Source organism: Vigna angularis, chromosome 7, assembly GCF_016808095.1.
Source record: "Vigna angularis cultivar LongXiaoDou No.4 chromosome 7, ASM1680809v1, whole genome shotgun sequence".
NCBI classification, from domain to species: Eukaryota; Viridiplantae; Streptophyta; class Magnoliopsida; order Fabales; family Fabaceae; genus Vigna; species Vigna angularis.
In genome coordinates, this window is record NC_068976.1 from 25042726 (window position 1) to 25064312 (window position 21587).

Here is a 21587-nt window from a genome sequence, read left to right on the forward strand (position 1 = left end):
TTTACTGCTCGGTTTATAGTCCATGGGGGACTGTCTTTACCGCTTGGTTTATAGTCCATGAGGGACTGTCTCTACCGCTCGGTTTATAGTCCATGGGGGACTGTCTCTACCGCTCGGTTTATAGTCCATGAGGGACTGTCTTTGATTTATAGTCCATGGGGGATTGTCTTTTTCGTTCGGTTTTGAACGAAGGAGTTCGGTTTGGAACGTTCCCTGGGTTTTATGAATGGTACGAACGGTTAACTCCAGATTGACCAAAGGAGGTGTGTGCCTGATCTTGTCTTATGCCTTGTAAGGCCGAATGGCTTAACACTTGGGAGGCCGAATGACTGAACACTTGGTAGGCCGAATGACCAAATATCTGTGAGGTCGAACGACAGAATCGAATGCATGGGATGCCGAATGGACGAATGCATGTGAGGCCGAATGGCCGAATGCATGTGAGACCGAACGGTCAAATGCGTGGGAAGCAAAATGGTTGAATACATGCGAGGCTGAATGGCCGATGGCATGAGAAAAAACGTGATAGTGATGTCATAAGTGTTTATTCCAACAAAAGAATTTAAACAACAAAAGTCTATGCCTTAAGAAATTGAAATAAGCATGATAGTAATGTTTAAGTAAATTTTGAGATTTGTCGCATTCCACATGTTAGGAAGGAATTTTTATCATATCTTCTAGTCGATACGGCCCCGAACTGAGCGGTAAGGGCTATGACTGCGGCTACGACTTTGCCTGTGTCTTCGTTCGGCCCTTTGATATGACCGTTCGGTTTCTCTATGCTGAGACTTTTCTCTGGTAGGACTTTTTGTTCGTGTTCTTTCATCTACAAAATTTTGCAGATGGCCTCCTCGGATGAACCTTTCTATCTCATCTTTTAATGCATCACATTCCTCTGTATTATGTCCTCGGTTTAGATGAAACCGGCAGCTTTTCTTTTCGTCAACGTCTTTTGGAGAAGACTTTTTCTGAATTGTAAGAAGTTCAGTATTTAGAGCTTCCTCAAGAACTTTTACCCTAGGTGCGTTAAGGGGAGTGTAATGATTATACCTGGGTGTTCGAACGAAATCTTTATGAAACGTACCTCCATTCCTCTCACTATTGTTGAATGATTGTCTGCCTTCTTTCTTGCTTCCGCCTGTAGAGACTTCTTATTGTTTCTTTCTTTGTGAGATTCGCATATCCTCCATACGGATGAACTCAGCTACTCTTTCTTGGAGTTCTTCCATAGTTTTTGGTGGTCGGGCATATAATTTTCAGCAAAATATCATGGTCTCAGGCATGAAGGGAAATTGTTGATAATAAAAGAGTGACTAACCTCTTTAACTCGCCGTGCGGTTTCGTTGTACCTTTTCATGAAGGCCTTTAAAGTTTCCCCTTTCTCCTGTTTGGTATTTACCAATTTCGTTGGGGTTATCTCTTGTTTTTTATTGGAGGCGTATTGCCTTCTAAAGAGGGTTTCTACGATGGCGAAGCAATCCAATGTGTTTGTGGAAGAGTATTATACCACTTCAATGCCTCGTCCTTTAGTGATAAGGAGAAGGCTATGCATATGACCGGATCATTGTTCGTGTAGAACGTCATTGCATTGGTGAAGATCCTAAGATAATTGTCGGGATTTGTCGAGCCATCATACTTCTCTAATGTAGGAGGATTCTTTTTCGGCATTGGAGTTTGTATGATGGTCATCGTAAAAGGGAGTAAACTGGTAGGCCGAACGGTTTGGAGGGGCGATGGTCCTCTCCTTCCTCGACCGTTCGGGTTGGTGTGCTGGGATGGCTGCTGATTATGACTTCTCTCATTTTCTTTCTCTTGGTTTGAGGCGGACCGCTCGGTATGGACTCGTTTCGTCCTAAGCGCCGCAATCTCCTCTGCGTGCTTTCGCTGCAACTCCTGTTGTGCTTGCGCCTGTGCTTGTATGGTTCTTGCCTGGGCTTGTATCTATGCTTGCATTTGTGCTATCAAATCTTTGGTATTATGTTGTTCGTCCATGCTCCTTGTTGTCACCATGCGGGCTTCTTCTACTTGCTCTCAGCCCCACGGTGGGCGCCAAAATATTTCGGTAAATATTTTGTGGGGCCGAGACACTAACCTTTCTAACGTATTCTCCTTGCCTCCGAACGCCTGAATTGTCGAAGTCTCTCGCTTTCCTTCAATCCGAGCTGATCGCTCCTCTAAGACTGATCGGCCTTTAGTGGGGACCGCATGGTGAGTTTTCTGGACAGATGGGGAGGTACCTACAAAGGCACTCCAACGCTCAAGTTAGGCGTCAATTGAAGGAGTTGTTGCTCACAAAAGAATATTATGGTAATTTAGTATTATAAACTCAGTAGAGCGTGAGTAGAATATGAATGGAACGTACTTGGCTTTTGGCCCTGACTTTGTATTTATAAGTTGTCTCATGGACCCTAAACTGACACATGCCCAATAAAATATAAACAGACTTACCTTAAAATTTAGGCGATTACTCATAAACAACTTTATGAATATCTTTTAATCATATATCTTTGATTATTTTATCCTCTACTGGATTATTAACCCAATAACTTAAATGTTGGTCCAATTGTGGCCCAACATCTTTTAACATGGTTTGAACGAGCGTTGCCCCAGTTTGATCTTGTTGACGAGTGCTGCTACAGTATCAAGACTGATCGGTCTTGGATCTGCCGCAGTTTGACCTTGTTGGCGAGCGCGGTTGTTGACGACCGCTGCTACAGTATCAAGACAGACCGGTCTTGGATGCTAACCCTTCGGCCTAGATATCATGCTATACCGTTAGTATAATTTCACTTGTAAGTGTTTCTTGATTCTTAATCAGTTAACTCTTCATTGGTTTTCATGTCTAATATCTGATTTAGAAAACTAAATGGTTGGTAATCCATTTAAATAAAACATAAAATTAGTTTAAACCATAATGGGTTAGACAAAAAAGAAACTACTGGAAAACATGAAAATGAATTATTTAATTTTTATTCTTAAAAAGTTAGAAGTCAACATAACATATTTTTCATTTTCTGTTTAATTTACATATAAATTTGTTATTATTAATAAATAAATATTGATAAATATCATTAAAATCTGAATTTAAACATTCTAACGTATTGCATGTACTTTAAATGTTAAAATATATAAATTTATGCTCTATTTTATTTTCTGTTATAGTGAAATAATCATATTGCTATTTTTAATATTGTTTTGTGTATTATTTAGTTATTATAGTAATTTTATTAATACCCACCATTTTCACCATAGTCCAATTTTAAAACATCACAATCACACAAAATTTAGTAAATAAAATGTACTGTATGGCAATCATCCGTCCAGTGAATGGACCATAGGTCGAGCGACTAACAACTTAGTAATTAATAGGTGAAGACACTCGTTGAAATAATTAAAAGATAATTAATAACGATAACAACCATCGATAAGTAGTTAATAAAAATTATAACAGTTATTAATAGATAATTAATTGATATGATTTAACTGTTGCCAAGTTTATAAATGGTTTGCTATCAATGTAAAAACATTTTTTTTCATGACTTAATTTTACTAAATTTTTAAAGAAATATATGTAATTTGAGTGTCAAGAACTTTTTCTGTAGATCAACCTCAAATAGATCGATAGTTCTGAGTAACAGATAAGTTAGATGATCAAGACTTTGGACATCATAGCGGAACAAGGAAGACGGATCCTAAATCCTTAAACTAAAACATAAAAATAAACTCAAAGGAATTTAAAATAAAAAAAAACAAAAAAAAAACAGGATATATTTATTTGTATGTTATGAAAAGGTTCTTTTTTCACCATACTATTCTTTTATCACGATTTTCACCACACCTTCTCTAACTAATACTAACCATCAATACTCACTTATGATTTTGTTATTTTAAATAAAATTTAACCTAAAGAGTAGTTAGAAGGAAATGTATTTAAGAGAAAATTATTTTGTAATCTTGTTTTTTCTTAATTTGACAAGTATTATTAGCTCATATAGATTTTACTGAGATATGATATAATAAAAGAAATACAAATGCATTTCAAAGAACAAAGAAGTACGTTTACCTATCTTGTAATAATGATTTCAATTTAAACCCAGTTAAAGAAGTTGTAAATCAATTTTATTTTATGCCACAGTTCATCCCACAATGAATAGAGTGATCCATTATTTGTAATCACCCATATATGGCCCAAATATTGGAGTGTAGCTAGAGGGAAATTTTGGGAGATAAATTCTAAATAAAATTGGTACGTATTTTTAATTACTTTAAAAATCAATTAAAGTGTGAAAACTCAATAAAAATAAATAATAAATGATAAAGGTACACGATCATCTTATACATACTTATTAAACATTTAACTTTTTTTTCTCATATCATATATTTCGTAAACTCTTCACTTTTATTTTCTTTAAATATATAAATATTTTAAACATAAAATTAATATTTTTTATAATAAAAAGTTTGCACAAAAAATTATATCATAGAAAGTGATTGACAGTACTGAAGATAAATAAATAAATATATAATATATATGAATAATTTAAGTTAAAATATTAATATTTTAATTATAGTTATTTTATTTATACATTCTTATGTTAAAGGAATTTTTTGAGATATTTATTTTTAAAGAGGGTGTAAAAAGTATTATTTTTCTATCCCAAGATCAAAGAGAATCGGCGTTCATACAAGAACCAGATGTATTGTTGTTATCTATCATGACATACAAAAAAACCTAATCAATCAAGAAATACAAAAGAGAAGAACCAATGTAATTATGGCCACGTCAGTCTCTGCATGAAGAAATTCCACAACAAAAACAGCACAACTCAACCGATAACAAAGTCACGCAATGACGAAAATCAAGAAAACGATGATCACCGTCACGCCAACAGGAGAAGAAGCAAGAGAGGAAGAGGAGAAATCCACGCGATACTTGACAGTTCCGTTTGCGTAGAGAACCCCCCAACTCCTTCCTGTTCCTTCGTCCTTATCGAACATCTCATACACGAAAACCTCGCGCACACCGTCCTTCAGCAACGGCGTTCCCATCCCGGACTTCAGGTGTTTCACCAGGCCCTTCAGGTAAATCCCGGCGTAGCCGAGGTTGGCATCGAACTCGTTCCCGACGGCGCTAAAGCTTGGCCAGCCGGTTTCGGTCACGACGAGGGGGATTGTCTCGTAGCCGGCGACAGCGAGGGCGGTGACAACGGCGTCGACCATGACGTCGAAGAGGTTGCGGTAGCGGACGCCGGTGGTGAAGTCGTCCCGGAAGTTGAAAGGATATTCTTGGAAGAGCGCGATGCCGAGGGGGATCTCGGGGTTCAAACGGTAGAGGTTGTAAGGGTAGAGGTTGATCAAGAAGCAGGAATCTGTATCCTGCAAGAATTGGAGGAGCGGACCGAAGAGTGTGATCCCCGGGGGTTCTTGAAACTGTGCGTTTGAGGGCGGGAACGGGGATGACAGGGCGGTGACGAAGGAGAACGACGTGGACACTTTGATCTTGCGGATGCCGAGGACGCGGAGGGACACATGGACGTTGGAGATTGCCGGGAGGAGGTCGTTGAGGGATTCCGGGTGCACGTCGGGGAAGGCGTTGCCTACTGAGATGGTGGTGATTTTGACACGTGGATAGAATGGTACTACGTGGGTGTAGAGCCAGGACTCTGCTACGGAGCGGTTTTGGGCGATTTGAGAGACCATGTAATTGGGGATGGTGAGGAAGAGCGTCGTGTTAGTGTAGAGGAGGCTCCGGGTGATAGAGGGGTCCGCGTTTTCCAACCGGAGGGATCTCGCCTTCAGCTGCCGGAGGCCACCGGAGATGCGCTCCACCTCCTGGGAGTGGTGGCTGGAGGAGCCGCTGGGGGCGGAGTAGGTGACGCCTATGCAGGGGTGGGGGAGAGCGTGAGGGAGGAGGCAGAGAAACCAGAGAGCCACGAAGAAGAAGCGCAACATGGTTGTTGTGGCTCTGCAAGAGGAGAGAGAAACAATGGAACAGAAAATTAGTTAGAGAGGCTTTCAAGTTTTAAAATGTGGCGGGATCTATACTTTTTCCTCTTTCTTTCTTCTTCTCTTGCTACCTGCATGCATTTACACTCACTATATTTTAATTTGCTTTTTCTGAATTTCATTACATCAAAGATTAAATCAACAAGTTCTTTACAAAAGAATATATACACACAATTCATTGAAATTTATTTTAGTATCTGAATCGTTTTTTTCAGATTTTTCCTTGCTTCTTCTGGTACACTGGTCTCAAATAATATAACACCATATATAATCATAGAAGCTTCCAGATGTTTTGGTATGTTCTATTTTTGTAAGCCCTCTAAATGACTAAATGTGACCAGAGCAAGTCTTTGCACACTGGTTCAGTGAGACTTGTATTTTCTGTCTTTTTGTCAAGTTTTTCAACGTATTTAAAATTTATAGAAATAAAGAATTTTTCTATTGATATTTAATTTAGCAAATAGTTTATTCTTTTTTTTTAGTAGTAAAAAGACTCGTGTTTAAATTGGTTAAAAACTTATATTAAAAACACATTAATCATATACAAATATAGGATTATTTATTTATTTCACTTTTTCTTTTGTATTCGTTAACTAATAACTTAATAACATGTCCAATCTCTAAAAAATTGCATGAATCTAGAAAATGATTACACGGTATGGAAATACTATATATTACAAATCAATTGTTGCATAAGATATAACAAACAACTTTGTACAATCTGAGCGCATGTCGAAGTTTCTCTTCAACTAAACTGTCGAAAAAGATATTTATCTTTCAGTTTGTCAAGTGGGTTATTTCAATTATGTAGAAGCTGAAGTTGTTATAAATTAAAGGCCAAAAATCTACATTAGATTTGAAAGTGTTGGTGGCATGTTTGGTGAGCTTAGATCTAAGCAACGGAAAAGATATCTTTTATTAGCACTTAACAAAAGACCAAGACTTGTGACAAAAACGGTCTATTCGGTTGATAAGCTATCTACCCGATTGCATCAAGTGCTCTCATTGCAAAGGAACCTCAAACGTAGATTTTGTTTCTTTCATTTCATTGTTTTTTCCCTTTCAGTTGCATTGTTGACATTACAATTGCAACGATTATATTGAATATATGTTGGATTTTTTTTTTCAATTTTAACTTCTAAGTTCTTACTTTTGGCTCCCATTGTTGATGATGATCTTCATGTTTCAGTTCAACAACTATTCCTCCGTGGAAGATGTTCTTTACTGTAAGCCTCAGAATGAGCAACTCTTCAAGGAGGCAGACTCTTTCAAGAAGAACTTCCACTCCCATATATACTCTTTCTTAACCTCTTTTTTGAATTGGTGCCTCAATAATTGGTGATAATTTCAATTTGAATAGCTATCAAGCAAGCTGACAAAACAACTGCTAAACTGGTAACAATCTTCAATTTGCCTTTTTAAAACTTCGTTTTGGAATGAGCAATTTATAATATGGGTTTACGGAATTGGGTGTTTCTGTTTACTGTTGATGATACCTTTTGTTTATTCTAGACAAAGGTCCCCTAGTAAAGTTGCTAGCATGTTTTCTGGGACCCAAGAACAGTGTTCGAGAAGATAGGATTCAGAAAGCTCATTAACCCTTAGTTGCATATTGGTTAGTGACAAGTGTTCATTGTTGAGGCCCTAAGGAAATGGATCTGTTTCAATATTTAATCTCTTGTTCACTAGTTGTGATGTCGCTTGCTTTGTAAGTGACCAAAATATAGCATTCGCGTATGTTTTTAAAAAATGAGGGGTTTAGTAAAAAGCTGCCTCCTATGGAGATAACAAGAACAAAAATGAACTTGAAAAGCAGAAAATTCAAAATGAAGAAAGCTACACTTGCAAGATCAGGGCTACTAAGGAGGAAGAAAAGTAAAGTGATGACCGTCTATTCATGTGTATGATGCAGTTGGGTCATCCCAACTTATCTTCCTAACTTTGCCCAAAACTAAAAACAATGGTATCGCATTTTGAATTACTTAAAAATTATACAAACAAAAAAAATTAAACGAGTTTCCTTCAAATTATTTTTATAAAATAAGTCAATGCAGATTCTAAATATATTTGTAAAATAAAAAAGGGTATCTGACTACATTCTAACACATAATGAACAAATAGTTGTATAATTTCCTAGTTTGAAAGACTAAAGAATCTCCTCAACCCCCATTAAGAAGAAGATATTACACGCTAGACATTGTTTTGGGATAGGCAATACAGAACTTTTGCTATGAAAATAACCACGAACTTTATCATCAATAAACAAATGTAAACAACAAATGAGCAGAGGATCCAATTCTACAACTCTTTCTTCAAAGAGATCAGTCACTTATTGAAACTTTGTACTGTGGGCTATTTCTGCACAGGTGCTAAAACGGTGGGGAACCCGTTTAATGAGGCTTTCCATGTGGGGTAAAAAAATTGTATATATAGTCTGAAACATCCGGATTCTGATCACAATCATGCTAACAAATTTGCCTCACGGAATCTCGAGGTTGTCCGCACAGGGATGAAAACAAATATAGGGAATCCATTGCTGACTTCCCAAATCTCATGAATGACAGCATCTGTATCACTTGCTTCGCTTTTTGGCTTCACTATAGAGTACTACTCCAAGGACTGTGAATGAATAACCCATCATTCCAGTGACTGACACTGGGTTTCTAAATATCAGAATTGAAACTACTACTGCTACAGCCCCTTTAGCATTCCCAAGTACCTGCAAGAGCCGACTCTCGGATTAGTTGTTAGAGCATGAACTTAACATAAGTTTGTGCAAGTATCAAGTCCTGGACTGTTTATCCAGTTATTCTCACTTGAATCAGACTCCTTTGACCTTTCACGAATCCAAAAGAATATGGTGTTACAGACCCGTTTACAAAGAAAACGTCTAGAAACAAATTTTTAAATCTGCATTTCCACGGCAAACACCCCTAAACAACAACTCCTATAATATCTATAATCAACTTAGCCAAGGTATCTCTAATGAACTGAATCAATAACATCTGAAATGTCACTGAACAGTTAACAGATAGCCACTCATTTTACGGAGACTTTCAGTCAATAATTTGGCACCATTACAACTAGAACCCCATGACCAGCCAGATAGCAGTATTTGAAAATAGTGCCCCGGCACTAGTTTTAGAGATGCAATAGAAAATATTCCTCATTAATCCTTATGAAACGGAAACTGGAAAACTAAGTGCTTGAAAATTTTGAGGAAATCCACTAGTTACTAAACAATCTAGAAAATGAAGGCACTAAAGAACATATGGAAACGAATAAATTAAAAAAAAAATAGCATTGTGACGATAAACTTGTGTGTTAAGCACATGCGTTCATTGAGTAAAGTATTAAAATTTGCAAAAGCAAGGACGTACGCCTGTATAAATAAGTGAGGCATACCTGCAGGGTAAGAGCACTGGTATGTTTGGTGACCAAGAAATTGGTCAGGTTGACAAGATAAGCAAGTGCTGAATTAAATAGCAGATACCAAATGATCTTCACATCATCTCTGGCAAGAGCCAATGTAATGCCAATCACATTTTCTTCCATCAGTAGTGTGGCAGGGAGAAGGAAAACAACAGCAATTGGAGCCATATAAAGAAGAAGGTTCATAGAATTCAGCTTCTCTCTGGAACACGAAAGAAAGGAATCAGTAGATATTTAATACAATATATAATCTGATCACAGAAGAAAACATAGTAATGAACTAAACAGCATGTTCCTTATACATACCCTTCAGAAGAAAGTAAAATTCCTTGCAACACTGATTTTAAGGCTCGGGCAGCTGTAGCTGCAACACATACTATGAATCCAAATAAATGGAAGCTCGGTTCACTCTATAAACGAAGAAAAAACAAAGAACAAGTACATCAGAAGCTATAGATTATTTTTGTTTTATACTCATCAATACTTGAGTAATACATAAAAGGGAGAAAAAAGATCTGCCAATGCTTAATTTGTCCCTCGCCGACAGTTGAATTTGATTCAACAGCATTTAAAACTTCTAAATTCATGAAAAAAAATTCCCAGTTTCTAAAAAAAATCAGCAAGCTGGGGACAGAAAGTGAGTATAATGAAAACCAAGAATGCTACACAACATGAACGAAACAAGTTTTTATTTCTAACCGGAAATATCACACATAAAGCAAAGATACCTCTGCTTCTCAAACAAACATAACCAAACATTTTCTTAAATTAAGTAACTACAGAAGAGATTCCGATGTACAATCCAAACAATATAACAGTTTCATGAAAAGTAAAAATTCCCCAATGGAGCTGCATAACCCTACATCCTAGCGAATTGAAAATAAAACATTTCTAAAAGTCATAATATTTTGCGATAGTACCGACAAGTGCAACCAATCAAAAACTCTAACTTAACATAATAGAGTAACTAGCATGAATCAAAGAGCTTTAACAGTCATCTAGTAACAAACTGCGATACATGATAGGTGTATTGACTTTTGGAAAAACTATATTAAAAACCATAACAACTAACTATAATTTCTAATTGATTGCGAGAATTGAAGATTACACACCATAAACCAAAAAAAGAATCATGCTCGATAAGACTTTATAATATCACCCACTCAAAAACCATCTTGTATAAGACTTCTAAAGTAATTAATATAAAATTTTAAAAACTTCACATACGGTAAGTTCTGTAATTGGATGAATGGCATGACTAAACAAGATTGTTTTCTTTATTTTAATAATGATTCCAATAATAGTACACTCCTACGTTAAAGTCGTGGAGGGCTTGTCTGCAAGTGTCGGTGCTATAATTGCCTAGCATTTATAAATAGGTATTCGTAAAACCGCGTTTAAAAAGAAATAATAATTTTTGTTAATTTCTGACAGACTAAAAGCAAAGCGATAATTTAAATAATTTTTCTATAAAATTAAAAAAAAGCGCGAGGAGTAGGAAGAAAAATAAAATAAAATACGAAATAAGTTAGATTGGGAATCGCGACGCATTACCCCGCTGGCAATGACGACGCCGGCGACGACGGGGACGAGGGTGAGGTAGGTGAGCCAGGCCTCTCTCTTGAAGGTGATGAGATAGGCGAAAACGGCGGTGAAGAAGGGAGTGGTGGCGCCGATGGCCTGGTTGAAGGAGACGGGGAGGTAGCGGAGGGAGACGTTGCCGAAGACGACGGAGACGCAGAAGACGAGGCTGAGAGCGGCGATCTTGAGGAACTGGAGGCGGGAGCGTATGGTCTGCATGGGAACGAGCCTGAGCCAGGCGATGGCGACGTAGCTGAAGAGGGAACAAGCGGTCATGTGGCACATGGTGAGGAATATAGGGTACTTGAAGCCATAGTTACTGAGAAGGTACTTGTTAAGGAGCAAAACCCCAATGTTGGTGGCGTACCAGGCGGAGACCAGAGCTATGGTGAAGAAACGGCTCCCACCCTTCATTCTGTGATGGAGAGAGCGTGGATCTGAGAACCTTCCGTCTAAAATTCCCTTCCATCAATCTCACAACCCGCTCCTTCCTCCATCGCCACCGCTCACTGATTTGATTTGATTTGATTGATTGATTCCAATGTTCCAATCGAGGGCGAGGGACTGTTTGTTTCGGCTCAAAACCCAGCAACTGATTTTATCAATGGATGCCAAAGGCAAAGCGCGTAAACAAACAGGTCCTTCGCTTCCCTCTGCTTTCTTTTATTCCCTTTCTTCCTTTTTATTTTATTATTTTTATTTTCCCTGTCATCAAATGTAATGGGTTGGTAATTTTGTTTTAAAAAGAAAAAATAGAATTAATGTAATTAAATTTTTACAACAATTATTTCTCTTTTTAGTTACTTTTCTGTGTATTATTCTGATTATTTTTAACCACGTAATTTGTCGTATAATAAAATAAACTTTCACATGTAAGAAAAAACAAGATGACAACTGTAGATGGATATTTTCAACGTTCACATTAATGTGGGTGTACACCGGAAACCTACTCTCCCCACTGGTCGGAAATAGATTTTTAACGGATTCTGATTTTAATATTTGGTTTGACCATTTTAAGATATGATTGGATTATATTTTATATTTTCTTTTTAATTAAAACAATGACGTAATAACAAAAAACAATACGTAATAGGTAATATTTTGATAGATATAATAATATATTATTTTGAAAGGAATTTTTAATTTTATTAAATTACAGATAATATAAAAAATCATCCTATCTTGTTTGGGTTGTAGTCTTAAAATATTTACATTTTATTTGTAAAAAAAATTTAAGAAATAATGATTTTATTTCTTTGTTTATAAGCGTCTATGTAGTTGAAATTAGGGAAATAGAATGGATGCAAAAAAATAAAGCGGTAAAATAATTAAAACAAATAGATAAAAGATTTAAGTGAAAAATAAAAAGTTGCTTTTAATTTTTTTTACTTTCTATTTCAATAAAATTATTAGACAAACCTAATTTTATTATTTATTTTGTCTTTACGTTCTTGATAGAAGAAAGAAGAATGGTTTAAAAATGATTAGAACAGTGTATTCTTGGGATCAGGATTACTAGAGTAGTTTGGAGTCTAATTGGTTGATAAAAAAAGAATTAGTAATATTATGTAAGAGAATAAATAAGAAAGTAGAGAGTGCAGAGGATTAAGGGATATGTTGGGGGGGGGGGGGGGGGGGGGGGGGGTGGCGCAATTTGTGCAGAAACATGGGTCTGAAAATAGGTAGACCTGACACCAACCTATCAGTGTAAACGTATGAAAGGAAAAAGAGAGGATAAGAGACTCTGAAAACGACACACTGGATCTCATAATTAAATTAAGGTTTAATTGCTTCCTTTGTCCCCAGTTTGGTTGAATTGTGTCAAATTCATCCTCATTTTTAAAAAGTTTCATTGTCGTCCTCACGTGTAAAAGTTTCATTGTCGTCCTCACGTGGTGTAAAAGTGTCAATTGAATCCAAACATAGAAAAAATTTGTGTCAAAGTAGTCATTTTTTCTATATCTCTGTGTCTTCCTTTCATACAATCAAGTACAGATATTCATTTTACCTTATCCAATTTAAGGCTTTTCATAGCTCCAGAGAAGTGACATATGAAAGGAAGACACAGAGATATAGGAAAAATGACTACTTTGACACAAATTTTTTCTATGTTTGGATTCAATTGACACTTTTATACCACGTGAGGACGACAATGAAACTTTTTAAAAAATGAGGATGAATTTGACACAATTCAACCAAACTGGAGACAAAGGAAGCAATTAAACCTTAAATTAAATACTAAATCATAATTAATATACACCACCCCTTCGTCAAGGAAACTATATCCCACCAATTACTTTAATAATTACTTTAACAATTACTTTAATGACGTGCTTGGATTAGAGAGTATATGTGAAAGTAGGGTTTAGAAAAAAAAAATGTACTCTACCGAAAAGAAATTCAAAATAAATTTAAGAATTAGAATTGAATTGGATAAATAAATTATTTTTTATAAATAAAGTTAATTTAAATAGATAATTGTGATTGAATTTGAATAATAGATTCGAATTTTATAAATATTTGATTTAATTTTAATTTTAATTTTAATATTTATAAAATTATAGATATATTTTTAATATGATATTGTTTTATTAAAATTCATTAATAAATTATATAAAATCATAATTTATTATAATAACCAATGTATTCTTTTAGTTCAAAATTTATTATATTTATGTCATTTTTAAGTAAGATCGTAAATGTTATTATAAATTTTGACATTTTAATTATGTTTACATTCTAAAATTTATAAATCATTTCATATATTCAAAACAAAAATGATATTTTTCATAAAAAATAATTTAATATAAATTTTCAATTCAAAAATATCTAAACTTAACTAACCCAATAAACTAAATCGCCGTATATGGATATGGTATAAGTATTAAATAAGATATTTAAATTTTAATGATATGTTGAATCATGTTTATAAGTGTATCACACGACAAATAATAAATATATAATTTATATTATTTTATGTATTAAACTATGTTATCTACACTTCAAACTCTAACGGATATGTCTAAGGTAACTAGAATCATTAAATTAAAATAAGACTATTGCTTCCAACACCCTGTTAAATTTCTTCTTACACCTTATGTTCTTCTACAGGATATAGGAAGCGATATTCTTAAAATTAGGCTCGGCAAAAATAATTGATTTATACTATATCTAACTATCTTATATTATACTAAAAAAAATATTCATTTTTATTAAAAGTTAAATATATTGTTTTATGGTTCAGTTTTAAAAAACTAAACTGTATTTTTAAGAGGACGGTGACAGAGTTGTATTCTCAAATCTTAATGTTGTATGCATGTTGTCTCGGCTCTCACACTTTTGAAAATGTTTGGATTTCATTTAATGCAACGATATAATAATTAAAAAAAGAAAAAATAATTTCAATTTTTTTTATTTGATGTGGACAAAGTCTATTTTCTTATATCAATAAACTTATCTTTAGTTTTTGTTTTTAAATATTGACATTTAATCTCTAATTTATTAATATATATTATATTAAAAGACTTATAAAATTAAATTAAATTTATATATACTTGAAAGTTTTAAAAAATATTTTATTTATTTTTGTGTAAAAAAATGGCATCAAAATATTCAACATATTCATTGAAAGACAGGAATTAAAATATTTATTTTCATAATTGATGTAAGATAATTGGTGAGACTTATTGGTCCTTCCTTTTTTTCTATATTTTATTTTCTGGTTTCTTTTAATTAACTTGATTTTGTTTTGTTTTTTTTTAAGTCTGTCACTCCAATTATGGTCTTAGTCAAAATCAAATCATTATGCTAAAACTATCACTTAAATTTGAGTGACAATAAAATTATAATTTATTTTTTTAGAAACTTTATGTACTGTGTTGTTAAGAAATAATATATAAATATTTACTTATTTAAATATTTAAGATCATACCTCCTATAATAATATTATCAAATCTTTACTTATTATAAATCTTATTATTTTTTAAGAATATTTTAGATTATTTTATCATATTTATTACTACTTATAAGAAAAGTAAAATAATAAATAATCAAATAAAAAATATAAACAAATAAAATAATAATAATATTGTGAAATTTTAAATTTGTATTTTATTTTTTATTGATATTTTAAACCACTATAATAAAAAGGGTTAAATATGTTTTTCGTCCCTTAAGTATCACACGATTTTGGTTTTAGTCTCTATTCAAAACTTTGATGGTTTTTAGTCCTCGTAAAACTATTAGTATTAATCCTTAAAAAATGGACAGCGTTAAGTTTTAGTAAAAATATCAAATGGCGATGTTCAACTGTGCTCTGCACTTTCTGTCACGTTGCTGGTCAATAAAAATCTGACACTGAAGTGGCCATTCTCGTTCTTCCTCCCTCACCCTCACTACTCACATTCACAACATGACTCATATCTGGCCTTTGGTTTGGTTCCCTGGCAGTGCAGTGCCCAGCTAACTCGGCAATGATGGAGACAATATCGAACATCTCTTCCTTTATGTCAAGGGCAGGGTCAACAGCAGTCATTAGTTTCTCCTTGTCTGATTTTACATGCCAGAACCACGATGCCAAGTACTGGCTTTCCTCAGGTCTATCTTCATCAAGTGCCATTAATCCAATTAACAGCTCCATTAGAACAACGCCGAAACTGAAAACATCTGCTTTGGTGGTAACTTTTCCTATCACTGAAATATATAATATAAAAAGAAGAAATCAGTGTAGTCTAGTGTGTCAAACACATCAGGATCATGCATTTGGGTTTGTAAAAGTTTCAATATGGTCCCTGATAATTATATCATGCAGAATCATACTAAGTCTATCCTCCCTGGTGAGATATTTCTCTCTGTTTTCTGTGAAAATTTTTAAAATTGTATTCACTTATTTTCAAGATTTCCCATTATGGCTATATATATATATATATATATATATATATATATATATAGAGAGAGAGAGAGAGAGAGAGAGAGAGAGAGAGAGAGAATCAACAGAGCATGTAATAGCATACAGAATCAACAGAAGTCACAGAAAAAATAAACTGATTAAATTCGGGAATATTATAAAATTTCCTATTATAAAAGATTTTCAAAATAAAAAAATACAAAATTACCTGCATATTCTGCTGCCAAGTATCCAAATGTACCAGCAAGCCTGGTCACTACAGATTTTTTGCCATCAGGGGCAAGTTTTACCAATCCAAAATCGGAGACTTTTGCTCTAAAGTCATACCCAAGCAAAATATTTGATGATTTAAGATCTCTGTGAATGAAGATCTGATGTGCCAGGCTATGAAGATACTCCATTCTTCTAGCAACATCCAAGGCGATATTGAGCCTCCTCTTCCAAGAGAGTGGCTCTAGTTGCAAGCTCTTCCAATGGAACATATGCATACTCAGAGCCCCTTGTGGCATATACTCATAAACCAGAATCCTCTCATTACCTTCAACTGAATAACCCAAAAGAGATACCAAATGCCGGAAGAGCACTGTAGCGAAAACCTAGATCTTCGCCGTGTGAGAGAGGAAGAACGAGAATGGCCACGTATTCTTATTGGTCAACGTGGCAGAGAGTGCAGATCGCAGTTGGATATCGCTGTTTGCCACATCTACTAAAATTTAACGTCGTCCATTTTTAAGGACTAATATTAATAGTTTCAAAACTACGAGGACTAAAACTCATCAAAGTTTCGATTAGGGACTAAAACCAAAATCGTGTGATACTTAAGGGACTAAAAACATATTTAACCCTAATAAAAATGAATTTTATTTCAAAACTAGTTCAGTGTTAAAATTAGTACAATTCAGTGTAAAATTAGTATAGTTAGTAATTCAGTTCAATTTATATTGCAGTTTAGTATAATTTAGTATAGTTCAGTTCAGTCCAGTTTCATAAAACAAAAAGCAGTTCAGTTTGTTTGAACTGTTTTACAGTTGAGTTCAGTTTAGACAAATTAATTTTTAGTTCAGTACAGTTTTTAGTAGTGCAGTGTAATTCAGTTCCATTTGCTTTCCTCTACTTAAAATGATAGTTATAGCATTATAATATCAAAGTGATAATATTGCATAATAACATGTGGAATATACATATGTCATCCGGAGTATTAGAAATTTTATTTAATAATAAAATTTATAAAATTACTTTCTTTTACATCATTATATATTTACCTATTAATTTATTAAAACTTTTAAGTTAATAAAATGATTTACTAGCTTAAAACTCATAAGATATTAAATTATCACTTAGCAATTATCTTATAAACTTTAACTAGCTTAATTATACACAAATTTTACCAAAAACCCCTTAAAGAAAATTTAAAGATAAATTTGATTTTCTCAATATAATTAATTTAACATAAGCTAGGATGATAAATAATCAACCTCGTCTCTCTAAATATGTAAATTGGCTCTAAATATATAAAATGGTAGTAATTTATTTATGGAAGGAAACAAAATTTTAATGTAATCTATAATTAATTTCTAAACCTTATAACTTATATTGTCAATTTTTATTCTTTTAAAATACATTTTAGTCTCAAATTGTTTATTTCACAACAAGTAAGTCTAATAAAATTTAACAATAAGAGGTTATTATCACACTTTTTACCTATTTAGTAATTAGATAAGAACTTTTTGTTTTCTGTATTATAAATTCACATTAATTTACCATTTCAAGGCTGGTAAAATAAATGAGATTAAAATTTTGAAATAACTACTTTTAATTGTAAGAAAAATATTTTAAACTTTAATTTTAAAGAATTTAGTAAATAAAAATAATTACATAGTTATAACATTCCAAAACATGTACTATTAATAGCGGGTGGTTAAATATTGTAGGTGAGAGGACCTTGTCATCACCCGTTTCAATTGTTCACTACAATTTTTGTCATCAACATATATAACTTTTTTTTTTCTTAATAATAAAGTCGAATCATATAGTTTTCATTAAGACATTATTGATTTAAGTAAAAAATTTATCAACTGACACATGTTGTTCTTGCTTTGCTCTTCTGGTAATAAAAGTTCTATGTTTTCTTAATAATAAAAAATTGAACAATGAAGATTGGTGAAGAGTAGATTTTTTTTTTTAAATAAGACTCAAATACTTTATTGTTAAAAGGTCAAATAAATTTCATTTAAACGAATTTTCTTATAAAAACTTTCATCTCTATATTTCAGCTCTACCTTACAAAAACACTAAACAACAACACAACACAATTAATTATTAATTATTTTACATAGATTGAAAATAATAAATTTATTGTATAGGAGTCAATATAAATCTCAATTTATATATTAATTTTCTAAAAATTGATATAGACTTAAAAATCTGTTTAATATTATCTTAGTTTTTACTTCTTTTGAATAATTTTTTTACATGGAGGAATGTCTCTTTCTCATATTAATGCTTTATGTGTTTCAATGAGCTGCATCAACCAATAAGAGTCTCACATTTCTTTCGTTATACTTTATCTGTAATATAATTTAACTGGTGAAATTCAATATTTGACTCATGAAATTGTTGAGCCCTCAATCACTAAACTCAATTTCGACACTTATAACAATGAAAATATACTTAGTTAAATATATTATACTTGATATACTTGGATGCAAAACTCCAAAATTTTGATATAATTTAGTTAAACTTAAAAATAAATAAATATAATTTTTTTTCTTAAATTAAATAATATTTTAGATCAATATTGAAAATAAAATATATAAAATGATATAAACAGTTTAAACATTAATTTAAAATGTGGTTCAGACGTAAGTAAAATGTAATGAAATTGAGTTAATTTTTTTTCAGTTGGACGGAAAATCAAACTGTGCTTTGAGATAAAATTAAATTTTGAATTTTATTAAAATTTAAGAACTTAAAACTTATTTTATTTTAACGTTTTTTTTATATTAATGTGTGGAAGGAAAAGAAAAGAAAAAAAACGAGGATATTACAAATATTTTTATGAGCCACTTCTCAACACCAAATTTCGTTCGGATTTCATCATGAGTGTAAAATAAAAAAAAATAAAAAAAAACATCAAAAAATACCTTTTAAACAACAAACAATCTTTCTACCCAGAAGTAACTACGTGATCCTTGATTCTCCATCAAAAGTGGAGATACGTAGGAGCAAGGTTAGCCCTTGTCAGATTCACTTCCCAAAAATCCAAAATCATTTCAAAACAAATTTTCAAACAATTTCCAAACAAATTTCTCAAACAGTTTCCAAAAGAACTACGTAACCCTCATTTCTCATTTTGAATGAGAATACAATAAGAATACGTATGAGCAAGATCAATCCTTGTCGGGCCCAAAAAACTAAAAAATATATTTTGTGATAGTTAAACATTTCGAAAACCACATCATATTTGCGCATTTAGTTAAAGGTACTGCCTTAGGCATGGGTTGTAGGGTGCTAACATCTTCCCTACGCGCGTAACCGACTCCCGAACCCAGAATATGGTTTTCGTGGACAGTGTCTTATTATTTTATAGTTTTTCCGTAGTTTTTCAGAATAAACTATGGTGGCGACTCCAAATCTCTTTTTCAAAACCCCGTTTATTTTTTGGATCGTTGTCCCGTCGTGATTTCCGATTGCGGCACCACTCATTTCCTTGTATTGTACGTGTCTTTTAGTTGGGAAAACTCGAAAACACGTGGGTAAAACGGCGTTTTATTTTTGGTCATTAAGTTACGTTGTTTTGAAGAAGTGACATTTACGTAGTGAAAACAATATTAGGTTATTGTTAAGCCCAATTTTTTTTAAAAAATAGCTTTCTTCATGGAATCCCAATAATGCAAAGCCACCTGAAGTGGTGCGTATTACACCGTCAAATTTGGATTTGACGCGCGAACTTATAATAATAATAAAAAAAAAATAATGTAATAAAAAAATCACAAAGCATCACTTTAGCCAAAGTCAAAGTCAAGAAGAGGATAGGATAACATTTGCTATTTTTCAGAAGTGATAACATCAAGAAAATCTTTGAGCATGTAGGTTAGGTTTTGTTTTTATTTTAAGTAAGATTACTCATTTTATTTAATAAATTATTTATATTTATTTTAACTTTCAAAATATTTATTATGTACTCATATTTGAATTATATTTTTTGTTTAGTGTCAAAATCAATTTAATTTAAAAAAACATAAAAAATTACATCTGTTAATATATTAATAAATGTAAATTTAAGTCTGTTAGTGATATAACAAAACATAAATTCAAGTTTGTTGGTGAAATAATAAAACGTAATTTTTTTATGATTTTTTCTTAAAATTATACTAAATTTATTTTGGAGAGAGAACCAATGTAGTTCAATTATGTCCGAGTATATCGAACATAGAAAATATAAAATAAATTTTTTTAAAAGAAATAATGTTAGTGTATTATTGTCTTTCTGCTGAATTTTAAAATATATTAATACATAATAATTTAATATTTTATAATATATTAACATTAATGTATTTTGAAAGTGCATTAATGGATAGCAAAAAAACAAAGTGGGTTTTGAACCTATCCATTAATGGATAGCAGTCAAGAATGAATTGTTGTTAATATGCACTTGGATAATGTGGTCTACCAAATTTGTCAACCGAAACCTAATTTGCCATATCTTATTGTAAACATGAGATTTGTTTTATAGAGGAGGGTGGGGAAGGTGAAATGCACAATCACATCAAATGGGTAGTGAGTTTTCAATTACCTCATTAGACATTTCAACATTCAATTGCATGCTATATTCAATAAAGAATTATAATTGATTTTGTTTAAAGAATTAAGATTGAAATAACTTATTAAGTTCATGATATTAAGATTTAACTACTACCATATTATATTATCAAATAACTTGTTATTATTGTATATCCTTGTGCTTCCAAATTTCAGTCCCTTTAAAATAAAAATATTCTATTTACTTTTAGATGTAATATAACACATTTAATAGAATATATTAAAATTAGTTTAACGAGTATAGTTGAGAAAATATTTACCTAAGTCTCTTTACTCAATTCATATAGTATTTATTATTTGAAGTCACACATTGGTTATATAGACCCAATAATGAGCTTTAAGTCTCATAAGAAATTTTGATTTAAAAATTAATTTATTATTTACCTAAGTTGTTATATAGACCCAATAATGAGCTTTGAGTCTCATAAGAAATTTTGATTTAATTAACCACTTTTGTAATTTAGAAAATATTTAAAAAAAACGGAGTTTATATTTTATCTTGAAAATATATGATTTATAACTAAAATACTTATAAATAAAAATGCACATCAAGATTATTGTTAACTGAGTTAGATTATTCAATCTTTATTTTTTTTTTCTTTTGCACTCAACTTTTTTTCCAGAACAATATGATAATATTATTTTACTTGTATATTTAATCCTATTGGATAAGTATTATATCTATTATGTATGTAGTTTACTGAATATAGCTTGTTGTCGTGTTGAGACTGCCAATCGTATGGTATCTAGATGACCAACAGAGACCTTAGTGTCTTCTTATAATCATTAATTGAAAAACAAAGAAGTAATTTTAAATAACTTATCGACTGTAATACAAAAC

At 32.3% G+C, this 21587-nt stretch overlaps 3 protein-coding genes across 3 annotated transcripts; all 3 read right to left on the reverse strand.

Moving 5' to 3' along the window:
* Positions 1 to 4679: 4679 nt before the first annotated feature.
* Positions 4680 to 6465, reverse strand: LOC108336578 (probable glucan endo-1,3-beta-glucosidase A6). The gene has a single exon (XM_017573053.2). It carries the CDS (start codon positions 5950 to 5952, stop codon positions 4843 to 4845), a length of 1110 nt encoding a protein of 369 aa, XP_017428542.2. The 5' UTR covers positions 5953 to 6465; the 3' UTR covers positions 4680 to 4842.
* Positions 6466 to 8022: 1557 nt separating this feature from the next.
* On the reverse strand, positions 8023 to 11728 carry LOC108338135 (probable sugar phosphate/phosphate translocator At3g11320). The gene is made up of 4 exons (XM_017574861.2): positions 10993 to 11728; positions 9745 to 9848; positions 9412 to 9640; positions 8023 to 8725 (listed from the first exon to the last, which is right to left on the reverse strand). The coding sequence occupies exons 1-4, from the start codon at positions 11431 to 11433 to the stop codon at positions 8579 to 8581; spliced, it is 921 nt and encodes a 306-aa protein (XP_017430350.1). The 5' UTR covers positions 11434 to 11728; the 3' UTR covers positions 8023 to 8578.
* Positions 11729 to 15358: 3630 nt separating this feature from the next.
* Positions 15359 to 20750, reverse strand: LOC108336579 (receptor-like kinase TMK4). Its single transcript, XM_017573054.2, has 3 exons — positions 20721 to 20750; positions 16134 to 16521; positions 15359 to 15711 (listed from the first exon to the last, which is right to left on the reverse strand). Exons 1-3 carry the CDS (start codon positions 20748 to 20750, stop codon positions 15359 to 15361), a joined length of 771 nt encoding a protein of 256 aa, XP_017428543.2.
* Positions 20751 to 21587: the final 837 nt, after the last annotated feature.

Excerpts from the sequence above, each read along its gene's own strand:
- LOC108336578 (XM_017573053.2), bottom strand. The coding sequence starts at position 5,952 with ATGTTGCGCTTCTTCTTCGTGGCTCTCTGGTTTCTCTGCCTCCTCCCT.
- LOC108338135 (XM_017574861.2), bottom strand. The coding sequence starts at position 11,433 with ATGAAGGGTGGGAGCCGTTTCTTCACCATAGCTCTGGTCTCCGCCTGG. Across the intron at positions 9,849-10,992 it reads GCGTCGTCATTGCCAGCGGG|AGTGAACCGAGCTTCCATTT; the intron begins GTAATGCGTCGC and ends CTTCGTTTATAG. Across the intron at positions 9,641-9,744 it reads ATTTTACTTTCTTCTGAAGG|AGAGAAGCTGAATTCTATGA; the intron begins GTATGTATAAGG and ends TTCGTGTTCCAG.
- LOC108336579 (XM_017573054.2), bottom strand. The coding sequence starts at position 20,750 with ATGCAATTGAATGTTGAAATGTCTAATGAG. Across the intron at positions 16,522-20,720 it reads ATGTTGAAATGTCTAATGAG|GTTTTCGCTACAGTGCTCTT; the intron begins GTAATTGAAAAC and ends GCGAAGATCTAG. Across the intron at positions 15,712-16,133 it reads CTTGGCAGCAGAATATGCAG|TGATAGGAAAAGTTACCACC; the intron begins GTAATTTTGTAT and ends TATATATTTCAG.